Below are 22295 nucleotides of genomic sequence, written 5' to 3'. Positions count from 1 at the left end.
AAGGCATTGAATTGGTGCTTCTTGCCCCTGGAGTAACTCTCTGTGCTTTTAGACTGAATTGTTATTTACTGTGCACTGTTTTTCTACTTTTTTCTCGTCTTATGAAATACAGAATCCCTTACAATAAGCTAAGGAGAGGAATTCACATCACGTTCATTTATTACGATAAAAGGATATTCACTCATAAGTGTCCGTGTTTGCCTGCCTCGTTTCTCTTAATGTTTGAACTAAGGAGATGAGTGAAGATGCAGAGCACCTTCTCAGAATCGCATTTTTTGGCCAATCAGCCAAGAGCTGATTAGTGAGAGGAATCACTGCTGACATGAAGCAAGGCACTTCCTTCCCTTGCTGCATTAAGGGAGCTGAACCTAAAGCACTCCAGAGGTTTCTGTTCCATCTGAGCTGTTAGGAATGCTAAATCTTGGGAACTCTTTGCAGACTGCAGGGAGCCCTGTTAATGCCCATCATCACTTAGTTTTGTATACCACAAAAAAAAAGATTGTTTTTTATTCATTAACCTCATTTGCAAGTATTTCTGTTTGAAGGTGAAGAATCACAACTGAATCCTGTTTCTGTGACAGGGCAACTATTGCTAGGCTGTGGTTGGATCGATGATCTTTAAGGTCTTTTCCAACCTAAGCAATTCTATGATTCTGTGAAATCTTTTCCTAACAAGACCAAACCCACTGCTGGCTTCCACTTGGAAATATCCTCTGCAAATGTTAGTTAGCACTCTACAACTTCCTGAAGGGAGGGAGGTTGTAATGAGGGGTTTGGCCTCTTCTCCCAGGCAACAAGCAGGACCCGAGGAAATGGCTGCGAGTTGTACCAGAGATTGAGGTTAGACATAAGGAAGAACTTTTTCTTTCAGAGAGCGGTCAGGCACTGGAATGGCTGCCCAGGGAGGCGGTGGAGTGTCTGTCCCTGGCAGTGTTCAAGAGGCACCTGGATGAGGAGCTGTGAGATCTGGTTTAGTGCTTGTAATAGCAATGGTGATGGAAGGACGGTTGGACTAGATGATCTTGCAGGTCGTTTCCAACCTTGTGATTCTATGATTCTATTCTATGATTCTATGTTGATCTACACAACATCTACAAGATGTGTGAGAGTAGCATCAGGCCCAGTGTATAAACATGGAGAGATTGCAGCAAATGCTTATAAAAAGCACTACAAAAATCCAGTGCCAGGATTGGATTATCAATCTAAATTTCCCAGCTTTAAAGGTTGGTGATCAACTCTGTAAATCACCCTGCTTTGCAAAACAACCAAGACCACTGGCAGTGAGAGTGCTGGCATCACAGACCTTTTAGCTCCCCATGGCCGAGGCGGCCGAGCCGTCCTATGACAACTCTCCAAGGCAGTGATGTCATCTGTACAATACCAATACACCATTCCCACAGCTTCTGCAGACCGATTTTACGTGCAGACAACTTGCTCCTCCTTGACCTGTAGAATAACAGAGAAAAAAAACAATATGAGTTACAGAGAATCAAAGATAACATTCAGATTTCTACTGTACACAGTTATGTCACTGCTTAACATCTGTAGGAGTTCTTGCAGCTCTGTAGAGTGCCTACCTTACCTTCCTCATATGAAGCAGAAAATCTGTCTGCTTCCAGTACTGGTATTGCAATGGCAGTGAGAGGTGTCAATATGCTGAGCAACGTACAAATTGTTCTTGAAGGTAAGATTTGAAGGTAGCATTTGTGAAACAGGTGTAATACAGCAACAACTTCTCTCTCTCTGGTCTGTACGTTTATACTATAAAATGTCAATTTAAACGTGATCACTGCTAACATTACCATGATCACAACAGGAAATACCACTAGAATGGGATGTGCAAGAAAGAAACGCAGTGAGGGATGATGGTGAGGTTTGATAACTACAGAACTAGATTTAATGCAAAAAAAATCAAGGTTTCTACCTGTTTGGTAAATCAATATTAACTATGCAGGTTTCCAGCAATTCACCATGAAGATCTGTGCAGGATGCCAGAAGCCAGCGCTGATCATGAGACAAACAATAGCCAACAAAAAGCACGTTGTATTTCTGACTGGCCTCTCCAAATGTTTCTCCCAGCTCTGTCTGTTTGTCCTTGATGGGTGCCAGTATGAAAGGAGGTGAGTATAGCTGGATTGGGCTGGGCCTCTGCAATAAAGTCATCATCACAATCAGCAGATAAATAACTATTTTGTGCAAGAAGCATACAACACAGATTGGCAGCAAGTACAGAAATATGAGTTTGAAACAATGGATAGGTTGATGACATTCGTAGTCAAAAGAGATTCTGGAAAAAGGGGCGATGTAGACAAATCATTCCTGCTAGTTAAGACTGATGTAATTCAAAACTTGCTTATCTAAGGATTTCTTTTTATACATAGGGAAACTATGGAATGAAGCAGCCTTTGCACAAGCTGCTATCAATCTCCAAGGCAAGGAGGACCTGAAACCTGTACTTCTACATATTATTTGCTAAAATTGATGGCATCTTCTCACTTTTGTCCATTCACATACTAACTGCAGAACTACGGATGCAATTTGATGTGAGGTATTATGGAGTTAAAAACAGTAAAGGCAGAGCTCAAACTATTTCTTTCTATCTGGGCATTAGGTATATCATACATGAACGTTAGGCATGATGTCTGAAATTCACTAAGTCTCTTTTATCTCAGTTTCCTTTCAGAAATACTTTGGTCTTTGATACAGCTGAACATTGGCCTGCTAATTAATCAGATCCTCTGTATGCATTACACTGCTTATCTTTAAGAAATAAGCCACCAGCAGCCCCTCAGAAAACTAACCTGTAGGAGTCTGTAAGAAATCAAGGCCATTTCATAATGTTTAATGATAAGAGGAAGCAAATTAGTATTGTAAATAATACCACATACAGTTCTCCTACTGAGCCTGATAGCAGTAAATCATTAAATCTTCCTTTTTTTCATCTAATCATAGAAGGCTTAGACTAAAAGGGACCTCCTGCTCAAAGCAGGGACAATTAGATAAGGTTACCCAGGGCTCTGGCCAGGCAAATTGCCTGAGCAACCTGTTCCAGTGTTGGATCACCACTGCAAGGACTGAGCATTTTAGGGTTAGGGTTTTTATTTGAACTGAATTTCCTGTATTTCAGTTTGTGCTGCCACTTCAGCCCCCTCAGCCTCTCCTCAGATGTCAGATGCTCCAGTCCTTTCATCATCTCTGTGGCCCTTTGCTGGATTGGCTTCAGACCCAGTACTACAGGTGTGGTCCCAGCAGTACTGAGGAGAGGGAATAACCACCTCCCTGACTCAGCTGCCAGCACCCTTGCTAATGCAGCACGGGGTGCTGCTGGCTTGCTTTGCTGTAAGGGCACATTGCTGGCTTACGTTCAGCTTAAATAAATGGGGCCCCAGGTCATCTTCTGCACAGTTGCTTTCCAGATGCTGGGCCCTGAACCTGTCTTTGCTTTACAACACCACTTTGCTTTACAACACCATGGGCCTGACAAGACATAATTAACAATTTAGAAATAGCCAGGGCATTTTCCTAAATTTTCAGGCAAAGTTTGGCAGTTTGGAGTGCAGATGGAGAGCAAACGCATGGAAAATGGAGAGAGGAGACATCTCATAATGATGCTAAATGCAAGCAGCTGCTCACGAAAACATTTACCGTCCTATTCCTCTGGCTTTTTTTCTGAAGAGACCTTCAGAAATTTAAATATGAAATACAAAATGCAAAGTGCCAGGTAGTCAGCTCATAAAAATAAAGTTTACGCAGTTTTCCTGGACACATTGTGGGGTATCATTTCTGCTTATGTCATTTTGTAGAAGTGTACCTTGGCAACAGCACAGGAGCATTCATTAAAGGGAGGGAGACACTTTCAGGGCTCTTGCAAGTTTATTGCCCTTTCCCTTACACACTGATGTCTGACCACTGCAATTTGCTGCAAAATTCATCCTGTGGAACAGGCATCCTTTCGATGGCAGAATGAGGTCAGAGTGCAAAGAGGATACGCCTGGGGTGCTGCTGCTTTCAGACATCTCCACTGACTGCTTCTGGCTTCATATCAGTAATGAAACATACTCATATTTTGGTTTTATGATTATTTTGAAACTAGGTTTTTAAACTCTAAGAAGCACATCTTGACCCCAAGGTAAGTGCTTAAGTGTTGTGCTGGCTCATTAAATTAGATGAATCAGTTATTGTTATCTTTCGAAGAATGAGAAATATTCACAGAAAGTAGGATGGGTTATTATCCTTTTGAAATCCCTGATATCCCACAAACAGGGCTTGAATATTTACAGTTAAAAAAAGCAGATGAAAGATAAGCCCACTGAAGTAGGGGGATTTCTCCATTACATTAGAGAATTAGTACAATATACATAATAATGCACAGCAAATTATTTCATATATATGCATACATATACAAATGATAGATATAAATACTTTCTTGTAGGTCTAATACAGACAAAAATTACAAAATATCTCAGAATCCCAAAGAACATATATTTTCTCTTTCTTTACTCAAAGTTACACTTCAACCTCTTTAATTCAAAACCTTAAGCTTGACATTTTTTGAAAGCAAATAGTCTGGGATTTCTTACTAATTTCTATTTAGCATTATCTTACCTTTTCCCTTTGAAAAAATACTTTTTTCTTGTTAAGTGGTTACAATTTATTAGCAAGCTTTTATTCTCTTGACACTAATACTGACCTCTGGATTTTTGAGGGTCATCTCGATGCTGGCAGCTGGCCCAAAGCCTGTGAGAGACTTGATATGAATCTGTGTGGGCAATGGCCTCCTGCATTGGCAGTACACTGAAAATGCCAAAGACTTCAAGTGCTGAATGTAGAAAACCTGTTCGTCCTTCATTGTCTGCAGCATGTACTGGCAAGGCACAATCTATGTAATCCATATAAACAATAAATAAAACATGATTAAACGTCTTCAAAGAGCTGTTCATTAATACCAACCTCACCCAGACTAACACATCCATCAGTCCATGATACTTTATATCCATGATCATTTATTTTCATTATTGTGCCAGTTGTTTCTCACCAGGGCTGCCACCTTTTTGGAGGAATGATGGCACCAGTCACTGGCTGTGTTCTGCCATGCAGAGGTGCTGTTTCCATTACAGTGATATATTTTAAGGTTGTGAAATTTTAGCTAAGAACCAAGATTTGTTTGCTGTTCATACGTGGAACAGCACTACAGTATTGTTACTACCGTAGAGAGCAGAACTTAAATTACAAGGTTTTCTGTGGTTTGAGAACCTTTTAGTAGCTGGGTTTTCCAACACTGTGAATTATAATACATATGTATACATAATTTGTTTTGGTACATTTTGAAAGAAATTTTGAAACAGCATGCAGCTCTTGTTCATTGCTGGTGAAAATGCAAAGCTAATGGCAGTGGCTGTGTTGAAAATGAGTGTTTTGCAGCTGAGAATGTGCTGAATCAAATAGCATTACTGTGCTCTTTGTATCTTCTGTAGTTTCCATAGAAATAAGTAAGAGGCATTACTTTTGGAGCGATCTAAGTACATGCCATGTACAGCTGTGAGAATATTGGGCTGGTGAATACATCCCCTAGTAAAAATTGCCTACTGTTTTGACTTCAGATTTGTAAAATGCCACATATTTTGGGAAACAAACAGTAAGTGCCCAGGCAATGAACAGCACGTATCAGGAGTCTGCAATTCATCAGTTGTCCTACACAGACTATGATACAACTTCAGATGCAGGTTACATATTCTTGTTTTTTTCGGTTATTGCAGTGTCAATAGCTATCAGTATTTTTAGCATCTTCATCTCTGTATCAATTAAATTGCCAAAAGACTGCCACAACTTGCAATTGTGACTGATTTTCAGTTCATCCCCACACACAAAGTGTTTTGGTGACAGTTTCCCCTCATCCCAACCAAAACAGTCAAAAATGACAAATATCTGCCCAATATTATGCCCAATTTGAGATGCTCCTGATTCATCCTTTCATTAAAATGAAATATTTTTAAGGCAAGTTGAGCATAAGTGAAAAAGGCATTCAAAAACTCTTCACATGCTGCTTCTTGCATGTGCAGCAACACGCATGCACAGCTCATAATTTCTAGCTTCCCATTCTCCTCTGCAGTTATTTAGGCTGAACTTCTAGCCGTGAAAAAAGAGGCATGGCAAAATGTAGCCAGTCTGGGCAATAGGCCAAGCTCTGTTTCTGACTACACAAATTCAATTCTTGAGTAATTCCATAGTAAGTAATTATTATTATACGCCAAGTTACATGGTAAATTATTTTTAAGAAGCAGATAATAACAATACTACAGTTAAATTATGCATTAAATATCTGGTTGCACATACCTCTTTTGGATTAAACAATATAATTCAGAGTGAATATAAGAAGCAAACAATTTAACATGCAAAGAAATTAGAGGAGAAGATGGACTTTTTTCCCTTGGCAATGGCTACTCAAGTTGCAAGTTAAATAACAGACATCCCTCTTCAGAAAGCATCTACTGCATGTGATTGCTGGAGCCACGCAACACATTTGTTGCAGGGATACAGTGGCTGCTTTAAATTATCTCATCATCAAAACAAGTACAAGCTTTGTGCTTCTAACTATGTAATTTGTAACTAGTTCTGAGATTTTATACATTATCTTGCATTTTGTCTCCTTCAGTACAACAAAAATAAAAATATGCTGTGGTAGAATGACTCCCACATACGAAGATGCAGAATGAGGTAGAATTACCTGGAGAATGAAAGAATTCCTCATATTCTCAGGCAAGTTATCCAGCATTTCTGTGTAGCATCTCATCAAACTCAATAGCCAAAAGTTGGTTGAGGCCGATTCCTCATCGGCGGTGTAGGTAAAAGGATCCACCATGTAGATGACAACTGCTGGAGGATAGGCATTGCTGTCTGCAGACTCCGGTTCAGTGGGAATCCCTATTCTCTCTCTCTCTGTAACACTAGAGATATGTGTGTTGTTACATTCAAAGGTATATTAGAGTTGTTAAGTATGGTTTTTGGAGTAAAAGCTTGTGAGGTGGAAGCAGGGGAATAGTAAGTGATTCTTGTGTTCAGAAACAAAACTAAAAACAACAACAGTGATTGAGGAAGGATGGCTTTTACTCACAGACACTTCATTCAAAGCACTCTTTGGAAATGATACATTAAAGACACCATGAATTCTAATACAAAATCATTTAATGCAATTAGTATAGGTTAGGTCTGAGGAATATGGAAAAGCTAAGTATTAAGTCAGATAAGTGAGTTATCTTACGTTTGTGCTTGCCTCGGTTTTGGTGCTGGTTTGGGGTTTTCTTTTGTGAGAGAAGGAATTGAGAACTGAGCACCAAAGAAATATTCATGGAGACTGAAGTCCTCTAATTAGTTACAGAAAAGGTTCCCTTGGCAATGGAGGGAGCAACTGAACGTTTTTAACTTTGTAAAATATTCCTCCATGCCTCAACCATGACGGGGAGGCTCAACATCTGTAACTGATAAAAGCAGCTCAGACTCATTCTGTCAGAAACCCCACTGCAATTGATAGAGGTATTTTGCATAGATCCAGTGAACAGATGTCTTAAGAATAACCCAAACTAGTACAGGATGTGGGCTTTTCACTTAAGATACAGGAACTCCACAACATTCATCATAACTATTAGTAATATGCATTATTACTTGCGTAATGAAAAACATGTTCACTCAGGAAGTCACATAAGACGTTAAAAAACATTTTTCCTGATTTTTATGTTTGATGGATGACTATAATAAGGTCCTCATTTTCAAGTAACAGGAATACAACCCTTCTTTCAGATGGGTTTCGCAATGTATCTGCACATAAAGCACTTGCAATACAAGATATTTAGGGAAAAAAAACAACACTACGGATCTTGTTTTGTTTCTGTTAATATTATAGGCACGATAGAGTTGCCCATCTAAGAGGTGTTAGGTGCCACATGAGATATCCTGCAATACCAGACAGTAGAGAGATGGAGCTAGCAGAAACAGCACAGAACTTAAGGCACCTTGTGTTTCTCTTGAAGTACAAACACAGTCCAGGTGGGGTACCCTAGGGCATCTCAAACAGAACCACAGGAGCCATTTTCACGTAGCTGACTCAAGCTTCATTTCTTATATCAAAAAAAGGAAGTTTATTTTTTCCGACTTCTCTCATCAGTAACAAGGGTAGATTAGGTTGGGTACAAGGAAAAAGCCCTTTACAGTGAGGGTGGTGAGGCGCTGGCACAGGGAGGCGGTGGATGCCCCGTTCCTGCAGACACCCAAGGTCAGGCTGGACAGGGCTCTGAGCACCAGATTGATCTGTAGGTGTTCCTGTTCACTTCAGGGGAGTTGGACTGGAAGTCCCTTCCAACCCTAAAGATACTATGGTGCTATGACTAGAAATGAATAAAAAAGAGCCCTGTTTCATTTACATCTGGACAGCAGTACTGCACGCATCCAAGGCTCTTTCAAGGACTTAGATAAAGATTATGAGATGTATAAAAGCAGGAAAACATTGGTTTTATTTGTATTTTGAGTAATTTGAGCACTTACCCTTCCTGTCCTTCTTGTTGCTGCTGTGATAAGCTTTGACCTGCTTCCGTGTCTCCTCCAGGACCCGTGCTTCCTTGTGAGCGATCTGCTGCACTTCCCCCAGTGCTGGTGTTTTGCCCTGAACCAATGTTCCCACTGAACCCTGGGGTGGGGGTAGCGCTCATCTGGTTAACGCCGGGTGTTGCAGAAGATGCTGACAGCTGTGGCACAGAGGATCCAGAGGACGAACTACTTCCTGCAGGAAGACTAGTGGTCCCACTGTTGGGTGTGGAGTTAAAAGAACTGCCTGTCGGTGGTGCCCCAGAAGTGGAAAGACACGTTGAGTTTGAGGGTACAGGTCCAGTGCTCCCAGGTATTGTCTGCGTCTGGCTTGCAGGCGCTGGGGTTTGGTACTTCGGTGGTAGCAACAGGCTGCTGTCAAGCTGCAGAGTGGCTAAGTAAGGTGCTGAAATGGCATATAAAAAGGAAAGGAGATTAGTGACAGTCTTAGATAAAAGTGAGCTGGATTAACCATAAACTCATACAACTTCTTCTATGTCTTTAGAGTATTCTAAGAATGTACAAAAGCTAAGTGAATATAATCTCCATTATAAATATTTAGCTTGGAGTCCATTCTTCAGAGTTTCAGTTCAACTGATGTGAATCAGATGTCTGCAGAGGCAGGACTGACTTTGCAAAGCTTTGTGGATCAAAGTTGGTACTGACATGTTATTACCTCCGGTTTGACTACGTTAGGATAACACCCTTACTTGGTGTTTGGCTCTGCCATCTATTACAGGTTATTTTCATCAGACTGAAGATCTAAAAGCTACAATACTTGAGCAACAATAACATCAAATTTTAATGTAGTGATTTCTGCTCTTGAGCATCAGAAAAAGATGTCACAGTGATCACTTCAAAACGCTGTGCACATCCTGTATGTGTCTACATGTAAGCCTCGAGTTCTTATGTTAAGGAGTAACTTCTCCCTCTCAGCTTTGTGGTAAATTAAAACTAAAAGCAGAATGGATATAGAAACTTGATTATTTGAGATAAACAAGCCCTATCATGCTCTGCCAAACTTTCCTCAAAGGATGGGATGAGGCAATCAGCAGTCTGTGGAACTGAGCAGATAATTCTCATCTCCGTATGCTTTCACAAACTTCCTTTTTCCAACACCAGGTCACCAGTGCTCTCAGTAAGCAGACTTAAGCACAGTCAGTCCTTTCCCAGAACGAAGGGAGTAAGAGCTGTTCAAGAAACCATTCACAATTCCAGCTTTTTAAAACAAAAGGTGGTTTGAGCATTTCAGCTCAAGTTTAGATGTATGTGCCTGGTGCACTATGATCACTGCCTATCTTCTACCCAGCACTGTCTCAGCAGAACTATTGCCAGCAACACCTTGGACTGGGTCCCTGTCTCAGGCTAAGATCTTATTTCTCAGTCAAGTATACCATACGTGTTACACTGCCTTCTGGAATGGAAGAAGACAAAAACTGGGAGCAACACAGATGTTAGATGAAGCCAGGGACTGCTCAGCCAGGACCTGTTTTCTGATAACCCAGCAAACTTCTACATTCTTTCTACTTCATTCCACAATCTGTCACCCAAAAGCACGTTTGATATTATGTTATAAAAGCACAACCAGAACAGGTAGCCATAAAACACCTCTTTTTTAGTCTTTTAGAATGTACCAGTACGTTTCAGGAAGGAAATAAGCCTACATGTGGTCCAGAGGAGACAATGCCTTCTCACAAAGCTGTTCAAAGTATCTCACTTATAAAGGATGCTGTAGGCTCTTTTTTTTTCCACCTGCCTTAACTCATTCTTCTTTTGCAGTTTTAGTGATCTCGTCTTTAATTTAAATAAATCTTATGTTTGAAGACACCATGCATATCCCTCTACAGTGATATATTCCAGATACATAGATATATCAGATATATAGCATATAACTGAGATCAATTCAGCCAGGTATGGAACATCTTTGACACACAATGTCTTACACCAAACTGACTTCTTAGAAAAAGTAATAATTTGCTTTTGAATCTTTAACATGACCACGGGACAGATAAATAAGAGCAAACTTTCTGAATAGGCAAACTTAACCAAGAAGCAATTAAGGAAAGATATAACACGATCATATGCTATTTCTAAGCAGGTCTCAATCCATATCTCAAGAGAACCTCCCTTGCTTCCAACAGCTGCAAGTACCCTCTAGAATACCTTCAGCCAACCAAAAGAGCCTTGCTAGCACCCTGGCACACTTACCTAGGTGATGCCGGCAAACTTGAGCGTAAAGTTTGAGCCTGGAATGATTGTCGCACTCCTCAGTGCCCCAGGGCTGGTTAAACCATTCGCTCACCAGCTCATCCGTCAGCTTTTGTGCCACAGTCTTTCCCACCCGCATGATCCCATCGCGTAACACTTTGCAGATCGGTTTGTGCTGGCCAAGCCTACACATCTGGTGAGGAAAGAAGAAATACTTGTCAGTAGATGCTGAGCACCCGAAGGAGTTGTGCAGGGTGGTTTGTAGCTTAAGCTCTGTATGACCAGCTCACTTATGGTGACGTCCTATTAAACATAAAACCCAAAGATAATTCAACAAAGGGTTGAACTGAAGGTTACAAAGCAATCTTGTCATTCAATAGTATGCAGTGACCATGATTAAACAAAGAAAAAGCAAACAGCTGCTTTCATCCACCCCTTACCCTGTAGATTTGATTGAGTCTCAGTGTGAGGTTGCAACGGTATCAATACTGGTACTGCACCCTCTGAAAATTTCAATCAAATAAGGTATGTTCCCAAGCCATGCTCCCCATCCCATTCACTGCACTGGTACAGAGGCCAGCAAAGCACAGGAGATTAATACATTACATACAAAATATTCTTCTGCTGATTATAATGAGCTACTGCTGATTGTAGGGAGTTCCTGCTGCATTGATATTCCAGCACCCTGTATGAAGCAGTGGTTTTAGCTTTTTATAGTTTGTTCATCTCAATGATGTTTGAGGAATGTCTTAAGCAGATTTAGCTTATCCAGACAAGCTACCAAAAATACTCAGTTGATACTATTGACACACCAACCACCACTGCACATGGCTGTATTACAGGATTACATTTCCTTTTCATAATGGAATTAAAATCCTAACAGTATAACTCAATTAGGCATTCTTGACTCTGAAAGTGCAGAAAGTCCTCAAAGAAAATAAATCTGTATACAAACAATTGTTTAACAACTGCGGATGTTTCGCAGGGAACATTCAGCAAAGCAGAAATGATGCATAAATAAGAAACAACTCAGCAAAGTTTTTCTCTCCAACCTCGTATACAGCACTCAAGTCCCTGAAGAAAGTTTTGGCTCCATCGAGCAAGGCCTCATTTTCTGGACACACCACAATATAGGCGACATCCCGATGGCCCCCGTATGGGTCTAGCAACAGCCTCTCCCAGAATGGCAAGGAGAATGGAGAGATTGTCAGGAAGTCCTTGTCATATCCCACCAGTAAAGTTGGGATTGGAAGAGGCTCAGGAGATTCCTCGGAGCCTTAGGAACAAAAAAAAGAGAAAAAGAAGATGATGTTAAAATAACTGGTTTAACTGCAGTGGGTTCTCTGACGAAATACTGGAAATCACTAATCCCTTGGTACATTTTACACCATACTCTACACGTACTGCCCCTCCTGAGTCTTAATATTGCTGACTTAGAAGAGTTTTTCACTTTGTCATAACCACACTTCACCAGTGCCTATTCAACCAAAAGCAGTAACATGAGTACAATAAAATCTGATTTTATGGAGCAGTCTCCAGCTGGAGGTGCAGAATTACCAAATAAAACGGTTAGCCAAAAATTATTCCAAGGGCATATATTAGTAAGCAAAGTTATCCTAATTCAAAAAATTGCCTTCTGTTCCTCTCCATACTGAGGCACCCTGCTGACAGCTCAGAGGTCTATCATCGAGTTCAGCATACTATCCTCCAGTCACTGCTCATTAGAAAAGGTACTATTGAAAAAATCCAAACAAAAATAAGCTGATAGTTTCTGCAGAGTATAAACCAACTTTATTAAAAAGTCAACATTCAATAAAGATTGCTGAATCTGTATCAAATACTCTGCTACTTACTATATAGCAATTCTAGTTTTGAACTCTGATAATAGTTGGTAGATCCTAACTAACTCTTAAATTTACAAATGCTGGATAAAAGATTAGATTAGAAATACTCTTCATAAAGCAAAGCAGCTTTAGACAGGAACTGCAGTTACACAGAATTGTCCTAGCCTCAAAGGGAAGCAACAATACATCACACATTAGCAGAGGGAACATGAGACACAACAGAACAGAGGAAAAAAACCACCTAAGCAAGACTGTGTCAGTTAAAACTGAAATAAGCTGCAAGGAGGAAATGCCCATCTAAAGGTCGGTCATTATTATCCAAACATGTACATACAAAACCTGTTTTGTAATGCGTATTTTTGAGAAGTATGAATTGCAACTTGGAAGTACTTCAACTGCCATATCTTAGTAAATAGGAAACCTTAGAAGGAGCATACCTCTATGGAGACACTATGCATTTTTAGTATCTGGAGGATTTGAGCGTTGGCTCAGGAACCTCCTCTGCCTTTATTATCTGGTACAATTTTAACAGCTTCCTCTCTTTGTGTTATGTATATACAGTGCAAGCCAAAATATAGACTCAGCTTGATTCTCACCCAGCAGCTCTGCACAGTGTAAATGTTTATTGTCTTGAAGGACAAAACCTCCACTGCAGTATTCAAGCAATCTACTGCAGATGTCACTTAAGACCATTAAAATCTAACCAGAGCCTGCTGGTCACAATGTTTTTTCCAGAACAAAGTGTACACACATTGCTAGAAAACTATACTTCCATTTTAACTGTTAAGCATATCACACAGTATTCATACCATAGGTTCCTCGTCCCGCCATCTTATGGAACTGCTGCCATGTGAGTGGTCCCTGCACGTGCTGGATGTTCTCCCAGGTCCTTCCTGTTCGCTTCTTCTGGATGGCATCCTGGAGAAAGGGCTGCAGTGACAGCAGCATACGCACCACATCCTGGGAGGAGAGCATGCTGATGTCCAACACTGCAAAAGACAACGGAGCGCCCATCATTTCCAGCAAGGAACAGAAAGATTTTTTTTTTGAGGTGACAGCATTTTTTTCATTTATTGTTCCTTTGTACTGCTCTTCACAGTACCCATAAAAGCTGAATAACTCTAATTAGCTTAATGGAATTTAATTTGGTGCTTTATGAAGCCATTACGGAAATAAAGCTGTCCTAATAGTCCTTTTCACATACCTTTCATGTTAGTCAACACTGCCTGTCTCCACTTCAGCTTTGTGAACGATGCAAGTTCTGAGATTTAGATCACTATGCCTAAATGCTAAGGACAACTGGACTGCTATGGTTTTCTAAGTCATTTGTAAAGCTTCCAAAAACCTACTTTGATTCTAGAATGTTTCCCCAGTTCATTTCCCACATAAAGTTAAATCACTATTGTCAAACACACTTCTACATTTCAAAGAAATCTGTCTGGATCCATACCATTGCTGTGAGGCCAAGAATGCACAGTGGCACTTCTTACTAGGGCTTCATCCACTTTCCCTCCAGTGGGGTTATCAACGTACTGCCTGCCTTGCTCAAGGGCATTGAAGCATTCTATCCAGGAATCGTTGCTGTCTGCCTGCAGTCTGTCATAACTCCAGTTCATACATGGGAGCGTCTGACGATTATTGGAGGACATGTAATCCAAGCAGCTCAGAGATGTGAAAGGCTGCGTGTGCTGATTCTGGAGGAGGAGAAGGAGGCTCATGGGAGGTTCCTGGGTCCTTCTGGCTCCCTCTCCCATCTGAGAGATCAAATTACTCTGACATATCATCAGTCGTCTCTCTGCGGCTTGGCCAATGTCCGAGGTCTTGCCAAAAATATCCAACTCATCCTCAATGAAGAGCCCAGAGTTGTAACCTAGTTTACGGTTCATAATAGCACTAAAGCCACAGGTGCAACGGTACTGATCCTCATTAGATGAATCTGGGATGTACAATCCGACATCCGCACCTTTAATATTCATGTTACAGGCGCATATACAACAACTATCGAAGTTACGATCTTTGAAGATGTTCAGCACAGAGTCTGAAAGAATCAACGTCACGTAGAGGCTGTGGGCTTCTGGGATGGGCTGAACAGTGGCTGGTTCCACAGAATTAAGCGGCCGTGTTGTAGAAGGGGTAGAAGCAGGCGAACCTTGATCTGTGCTGTCATATTTTACAGATCCTTGACCGCTCGCAGTCCCCCCACCTCTGGGAGTCCTTGGGGTCCTGGGGGTGCGCGGGGTAGGGACAGAGAAGCGGGGAGTTGCTGGTGATGGCAGAACTCCTGCTCCACTGTTGCTGGCCGGAGCAGTGCTATTCAGCGTCACTGGTGTGTTCATCTGAGGAGTGTTCATCTGAAGATAGTCTTGGTCAGCCAAACTCCCAACACTAGGCACATTGCTACAAGGAATACAAGAAAAACAGTCACACGCAACAATCTGGTTGGTTGTGAAGACTGATTTCATCAAAACTTATTTTTACATACAGAAAGTCGATGAAAACCCAAAGGGTTCACTGTAACTGCAGTAAAGGAACACCGTCAGACATTGTGCTCATAACCTTTTATTCTTATGTCTCTTTCAGCTAAAACTGTAATCCTCGCCTGTTTCTTATCAGTATGATAAAAGGGGATCACATCAGGTACTTAACCCTGTTAAAGATTATTCTCATGGGATAAAACTCAAATGCTGTAGATAAATTATTAAGTTTTCAGGATATTTGTTTACTCTTCTAGGGAAAAAGAGAAAAAATACTATGTTTTGTTATTGTTTTAAGCACAATTATATGTAAAAAGATGTACATCAGTGGAAATTAAGGAAGTATTTCAGAGTCATGGAAATGTTGCCTTATTTTTGAAATAGTTTGCAGAAGTAATGCAGCATGTGGCATTTATATAAGGTATTGCCCAGTGGGGGTACGTAACTGATAATAGCATTTCAGGTACTATAAATGCAAATGCCCATTCCAAACTACAGTCTACAGCACAAAATGACACATCCCATTACAAACCTTCAATCCAGTAAAGCTAAGAATCATGTTTTTGGGTTACCTCTTGTCATCAATGATATTTATTACTCTTGTCATTTGCTGCCAAACTTAAGCGACAAGAGCACAGTTTGTATATTGCCCTGACATCCACTTTCTCTCTGCAGTGACTCTTTATATCAACTAGCAGGTAACACAGAGCCAATCAGAACAAAAATCTTTGCTTAACTCTTTCCAAGTTCCTAATAATTTGTTCATTTTTCTTGTAATGTCTTCATTACATATTAGGGCAAGGAAAAATTCTAAGGATGCAGTATGTCTCTGGATAGAAGAATGAAAACAGATCTTCTTTTCACGTCTGTTTTCAGTGGTATTTTATGAGTTATTTAAAAGAAGTACCACTGTAATGTTCTCATGTCATTAGCAACTTGAAAAGGAAAACAGTAAAGACCAGATTTCTTAGATCATTTTATTACCTTGAACAGGTGCATGTCCAACTCCAAGCAAGAGGAAAAAAAATGAACAAAGGTTTGAAGGAGCCCTGAATCTGAAGTGTACTGAATGCCTCAGACTAACAAAAAAAGATGACCTAGAAACCTTGATTGGCAATCACCACTCTGTTGGAAGCCTGCAGTAAAAATTTTCACTCTAATTGGATTATATTGAAAACGAAAGGTTTTTTCCCTCAACAAATACCTGAAATTAATAACCAGCTCAGGCTGGTGAATCAGCCGCTATTACGAAAAAACCCTGAGAATGAGATTGCTCCCCAGGCACTACCAAGACTTTACAATTTCTTTTTTGCAATTCTTTTGAGAACACTGAAGGATCCTTTGGAGCTGGAAAAGAACTGACTTAAAGGATTTATAGACTGATTTAAAGACACAGGCTACTTCCTCTAGAAAGCAGCGCAGTGCAAGCAAGGAGACCTTTGTACCACACCATGCCTTTTAGAAGATTTTATAAACTTAACGGTGGAAATTCTTGATAGCTTTGAAGATCTCCAGCAAAGAATTTCTTCCACAAACATTTCTAATTTCTGAGAACTGAGTAAGGAACAGAAGCTTTTATGTTAAATAACAGTGACTGCTTACAGGTCACAGCACTCTGGAAAGAGATGCGGTATCTTGTCTTTTGGCATTTAGAAAGAGGAAGATAAACTGCATCTGATCATTTTATTTCCTAACTTTACATTGCATTACAGTATTTTCCTGAATTACAGTATTTACCAGAAATTGCAGTTAATTCTTGTTCATTTATAAGAGTGCAGTGAACAAATACTGTCCTAACAATTTCCAGAAAATGTTCTTAATTCAAATGTTCACACAATCACCATTTTTTGATTTGATAGAATGACAGGTTTGAAAGGTTTAAAACACAATTGCAGGCTATTTTATGGTGCTGGTGCTTAGCTAAATACTCATTAATATACTCAAGAGATTTAAATAGTAAGCTATTTGAAATGTGGGGATGACAAACTCAGTAATTCCCAACAACGTAGTACTTACTTGTAGCCATCTCTAATGAAAGTGGCTGGTGGCAAAGGAAGTTGTTCAATTTTAGGAGGAACAGCCCAAGAAGGCCTGAAAACGCAGGCATCTGGTATCTTCAGAGGTAAGAGGCACTGACTTGGCAGTATCTTCAGTGGAGCAAATACAGAGGAGCCCACAAAAGGTTGAAATGATGGAACTTTGTGCACATACGAAAAATCCTGTAACATCCAAGTGACATTGTTTACAACACCATGGTAAGGTTGAACTTCACATTTACACAACTATTTTTCCTTAAAACTTGCTGTACTGTTTGAACCCTCTGTAATCGTATTTTTCCCCATCATTAAGTATGTTTATTCATTCTACGAAACATTCAAGAGCTGATCCCTTCAAGGAAACTCAGCTGAGGCTCCTTGGTACACTATGATACTGTACGGCTTTAACTAACGCCAGGTAGACTACACTCACTAAGGACGAGATACATTTGAAAAGCAAATGGTGCACTGAAATATTCACGTTATCTAACTTAAGGCATCTACTTTATGCACTTAAGAAGCTGATCTTTTCAAGACTTCCACACTCACAATGGAGAGGCTGAGTCATATTGTGAAGAAAATTTATTTGCCTTCAAATCAGCCTTTTGGAACAACCCCCACATTGGGAATTAATATAATCCAACCAGCAACAGTGCACTCTTCACACTAGCACCACTTCCAGTATTGGTCAGAAATAATCAACTAAACATTATATTAAATATGAATATAAATGAAGTTCAGTTAAACTGGACTTCCAGTGACTGTTATGCTTGTTTGCAGACAATGATGACAACGACTTGAGCCAATTTCTAAAGCTATGCCATGTTTCCTTCAGAAGAAAAGAACTAGTCCTTTGGACGCACTACTGCAAAGTAAAAATAATTATTAAAGTAACAGCAGTCTCTCAGAATTCCAGCATTTAACATCTCATTAGATATTTCCATTTTTCCCTTACACCTTGTACAGCGTTGAGATGAGCAATGTGTGGATTACTATCTCCAGCTGCTGAATAGTCAGCAGAAGAAATCTACTTACATGTTCTCAAAATGATCAGCAATGGGTTTAGGTGCTTGTTTCCCCCACTGGTGTATATGAGGAGGTGTGACACACTTAAAAGCAGAGTAAACTGTGCTTGTTGGAGATGTTATCAGGCAGAAATAAAATGTATAGTTCAATACTCCTAAAACTGTTGTGAGGGAGACTGAAGCACTTCCAACAACAATGACACCCTAAAATCTGTTCCCACTCAAAAGCTTTCAGCTGACCAAATCACAATACAGATTTTATTTCCAGGGACAAATTATTCTAGTTTTAGAAAGTAGTTTATTTGGAAAACAGAATAAAACAAAGCAAGGTCTGTTACAAACCCTGCTATTAACTTTAAACTTCTATAATTGTATACAAATCTGTAGACACCCAAACTGTACAAAGATAGTGGACAACAGTAAAGCCTTTAGGAACAAGCTTTTTCTCATCATGCCTTCAAGTTATCAAGTCAGGACAGAAGGAAGAAGAGGTCTTGCAATAACAAAGCAGACTTTCCAGGTAGCTGGCTGTCTTCACGAGGGGGACACTACAACTCACTTTCTCACACTTCTGACTGGTCACAATTTGTTTCTATGCAGAGACATAATACAGCAATCTTACTTCCAAACAAGGACATACCTGAATGCAGAAAGTCACCCTGTGGTTCACCTGTGCTTTACTTTCAGCCTGCCTAAGTTATACCAGAGGTGCTATGCAAGAAAAATTAATCATTCACAGCTGACTAAATCATAGAGACTTAGGCAATTACGTTTCAGTATTCTCACTTAGTTATAGCCACTTCTAGTCCATTCAACTAGAAGCTCTGTGCATGTGCACCTCACTCAGCACTGCCAATAACTAAAGCAAGTCCTCAGCTACTGCCAGCACGCAGGGGGAGCTGCTGCTGAGGAAAGAAATGGCTGCAGAAACAGAAGGAGATATGGGACAGGCTGGGCCTGAAGGAGAGGAATCAGGTTATAAAATCAGAAGTTAGGGAATACCAGGAAGACAGTTCTTGTGTGTATCTCCCTACTGAATAGCTGTGAACAAACAAGCTTGCACTGCTGCAGAACAAGGAAAAACGCACTTCTAAATTAAAAAACTCTCAGCCTATATGCATGGAAATATGATACAGATAACTTCTGATAAAAAATTGGCCAAAGAAGTTAAGAAATGCAGAATGCACACAATCAGGCAGAATGATTTTAACCTACCTGTTGACCTGCGCTAAGGATGGAACAATGAAATACAAATCAATGTAGACCAGGTGCTTATGTTAAGTCTTTTCATGTGATGCTATGGAAAAATGGATACATCTGGATATGTAAAGCAGGGGAGGTGAGTACTAGTACCCCACAGCAGAGTCCCCATTTAAAAATACTTCTTTACTCAGATATACTATAGGACTCAATAGAGGAGTAACTATGTGACATTACCTGACCTGTGTTATACAGAAAGTCAGATAAGAATGGTCCCATCTGGCCTTAAAACTTGTGAAGTAACATCAGCTGAAGAAGAAACAGAGCAAGTTCAACCCCTGGGCTTTCTCAGTGATTTTCAACCCTAACCAAAAAAGGCAACATTTCAGAGAGAAAAAGGCAGCCTTTCTACATGCATGATTTTATCCTAGCTGCATCCCCAGAGACTGGCAGCAAGGAGTGGCTATACATAAAAGATACAGAAAAATTATCTGAAGAAACAAACCATTTAAAAGCTACGTAGTCACAAGTACCATGTTTTTCAAATAAGTTCACTCTTTCTGTTAGGCATAGGGCTCATTTCACATACAATACTGTTTGCTTCCTGAGAGCACCCAAAAGCATTACAAACATAAAATTACACCTATTACATGAGAAGAAAAGTGCCTATAGTTAAAATCAGAGAAACAATTACAAGCTCTTTTACTAGAGAAGTTTTTGGGCTTTTTTCCAACTAAAGACCGATACAAACTTTATATGGCTCTATTTCCCACTTGTTAAAGTAGCCTGCAAGGCACACTACAGGTGACTTCTTTATAAAAATCTGAACATATGAAGGTGAGATTATGAAAACATCCCATGTGTGGTATGTTACCTTAATTTCTTCAGGTTTAGGGCTACCTAATCCATCTTCCACCTCCATTTTGAACTCAGCAAGCTGTGTTGGGACCATGCTGACCATGGGACTTTCCATCATTCCCAAGGTGGTTACCGTCTCTGAACTTATTCCATCTTTATAACTCATTACTGGGGAGAAGGCAGGGTGTTGTTCTAAAGAAGGTGGTGTTGGGAACATCCTTTGGAGATCTGCCACAGCTAAATATGATGAAAAAGCGCACCGTTAATCATTACAATACCAACTCTCAAGAAAGCCCAATAAAACAGAAGTGGTTACTCATTACCAGCTCTTGTTCTGTAGGTTAAAACCTAGTAAAGATTCTATAGACTTAGTACAGTTCTGACACCTATATAACTCTAGGCTTAGAAGTTAAACCCTAGGGATACATTCCAAAAATTCCTAGGGATGCTTTACAAACTTGATGTTCAGCAGAAACAGCAAATTGGTAGACACACAACTTTAAACACAGGTTTTTTAACAAAAAAACCACATATATATATATATATATTCTTAACAGAAAAGATTAAGTGATGTGAATGGAAAGTTCACCCCAAGAACTGCTACTAAGGAGACAGAATAGTTTCTTCTCCCTTTAGGGCTGATACTGAATCTCAAAGCAGAGTCTTTTGGAATAAGCATGCACTTAGCTGTGTTTTTCCACTGACATACAGTCACTGCAGTCTCATTTGGTCCATAGCAACATAACTCCTGACAAAAAAGATAGGCTACCGTTGCTAACACAAACATTTCTGTCTGGAAAATACTCAATTGTGGAAATCAAAACCAGTGAAACATAGTCTGAAAAAGTAACTGGAAATAACAAATAAAGCGATGAAATTAAAATTAGATGGAGTATATGAGTACATACACCAAGAGCAAACAGAGTGTTTTTGTAGGATGCTCCAACCACATGTCCTGTCTCCGCTCTTAACAGAACCAAAAAATCTTAATTTTGTTCTTTTGTGCAAAGAGATGAGACAGCCAGACTCCTATTTAATTCTTCAGACAAAGTGGAACAGTTTGAATGGGTGAAGTGCCCCCAGAAATAGAGTTTTGATGGAAACAGCAGTGAATGCTGAACCCAACTGTTCCACAGCCTGGAGCAGCAGAGCAAATTAATTGGCAATGGCTTATTCCTACTCAGTTTCTTTTTTCTTTCTCAGTCTTACTGTGAATGAAGACTTGAAAACAACTTAGTGTTGTCCTGATAAAGGATTAGTAAATGTTGAAAACAGCTTCAGTGGAATGGAAAAAAAAATTTTCCATCCAATGCTAGCACGAAGTACAATCTTCAGGATGCCACTTGGGTGAAGTGTTGCCTCTTTCTCAAAGAGAAGTGTGCTTCAGGAAGCAGAGAAATGGGACAGGAAAAAGGATTAAAACACAATGTAGTCGGTAGGACTTTATTATGGTGTACAACACATCTCATTTCCCTGTAGATACTGCTGTGCCTGGACAGCTGGTGTCGAGGGGAGAGAGCTACAGAACAGTATGTAACTTATTTCATGCAGCTCTGTAGTATATGTTTCACTCATATTTGAGCCCCAGTTAGCAGAATTCTGCAGTGCAGAGTCATAAAAAAGTTTAATTACAAAAAATTCCCAAACCCTACAGCAACAGGCTAACTATCATTATTCATTTTCATATGTGTCATGCTTGAAAAAGCTTTGCATATTTTAAAAAGCTATGGATCAACTAAACCTGTCAAAATCCAATCTCTGTATACCCCAGACTTGTACATTTGAGTAAATCAGTACAGCTTTTATGGGTGCATAAAATTCTGACTCATCTCCTTCACACCGTTGTTTTTTTTTTCCCCTCAATTTGTTCTCATTACCAGATAAAGTTAATGAGAAAGCATTAAGGAATGATTTGCAGAGAGATTTGATTTCTGCTTGTAGAGGCCACAATAATCAAGCATTCTTCCTTCTTCCTGCTAAGTAATCCGTAATTCATTATCTGACTGGTTGGTATCACACCAGAAACTCTCATCTTCCTCTTTCCACACATGCAAACACTTACATATATAAAAACCT

General features: G+C 39.9%; 1 protein-coding gene across 4 annotated transcripts in view; it reads right to left on the bottom strand.

Annotated features, from left to right (window-relative positions):
* Positions 1 to 22295, bottom strand: part of MED13L (mediator complex subunit 13L) — a 176037-nt gene that overhangs the window by 13402 nt on the left and 140340 nt on the right. For all 4 annotated transcript variants that reach the window (XM_085238711.1, XM_085238714.1, XM_085238713.1 and 1 more), the window contains 11 exons: positions 20236 to 20456; positions 17117 to 17319; positions 14077 to 15023; positions 13436 to 13615; positions 11835 to 12058; positions 10783 to 10975; positions 8536 to 8980; positions 6725 to 6944; positions 4691 to 4879; positions 1925 to 2148; positions 1304 to 1446 (listed from right to left, as the gene is read on the bottom strand). In XM_085238711.1, the coding sequence (XP_085094837.1) occupies positions 1304 to 1446; positions 1925 to 2148; positions 4691 to 4879; positions 6725 to 6944; positions 8536 to 8980; positions 10783 to 10975; positions 11835 to 12058; positions 13436 to 13615; positions 14077 to 15023; positions 17117 to 17319; positions 20236 to 20456 (3189 nt within the window). The remainder of the gene's footprint in view (positions 1 to 1303; positions 1447 to 1924; positions 2149 to 4690; positions 4880 to 6724; positions 6945 to 8535; positions 8981 to 10782; positions 10976 to 11834; positions 12059 to 13435; positions 13616 to 14076; positions 15024 to 17116; positions 17320 to 20235; positions 20457 to 22295) is intronic.

This window comes from Meleagris gallopavo, chromosome 17 (assembly GCF_905368555.1).
Source record: "Meleagris gallopavo chromosome 17, MGAL_WU_HG_1.1, whole genome shotgun sequence".
Lineage (NCBI taxonomy): Eukaryota > Metazoa > Chordata > Aves > Galliformes > Phasianidae > Meleagris > Meleagris gallopavo.
The sequence above is the reverse complement of the archived record's forward strand: the minus strand, read 5'-3'. Positions and strand labels throughout refer to the sequence as shown.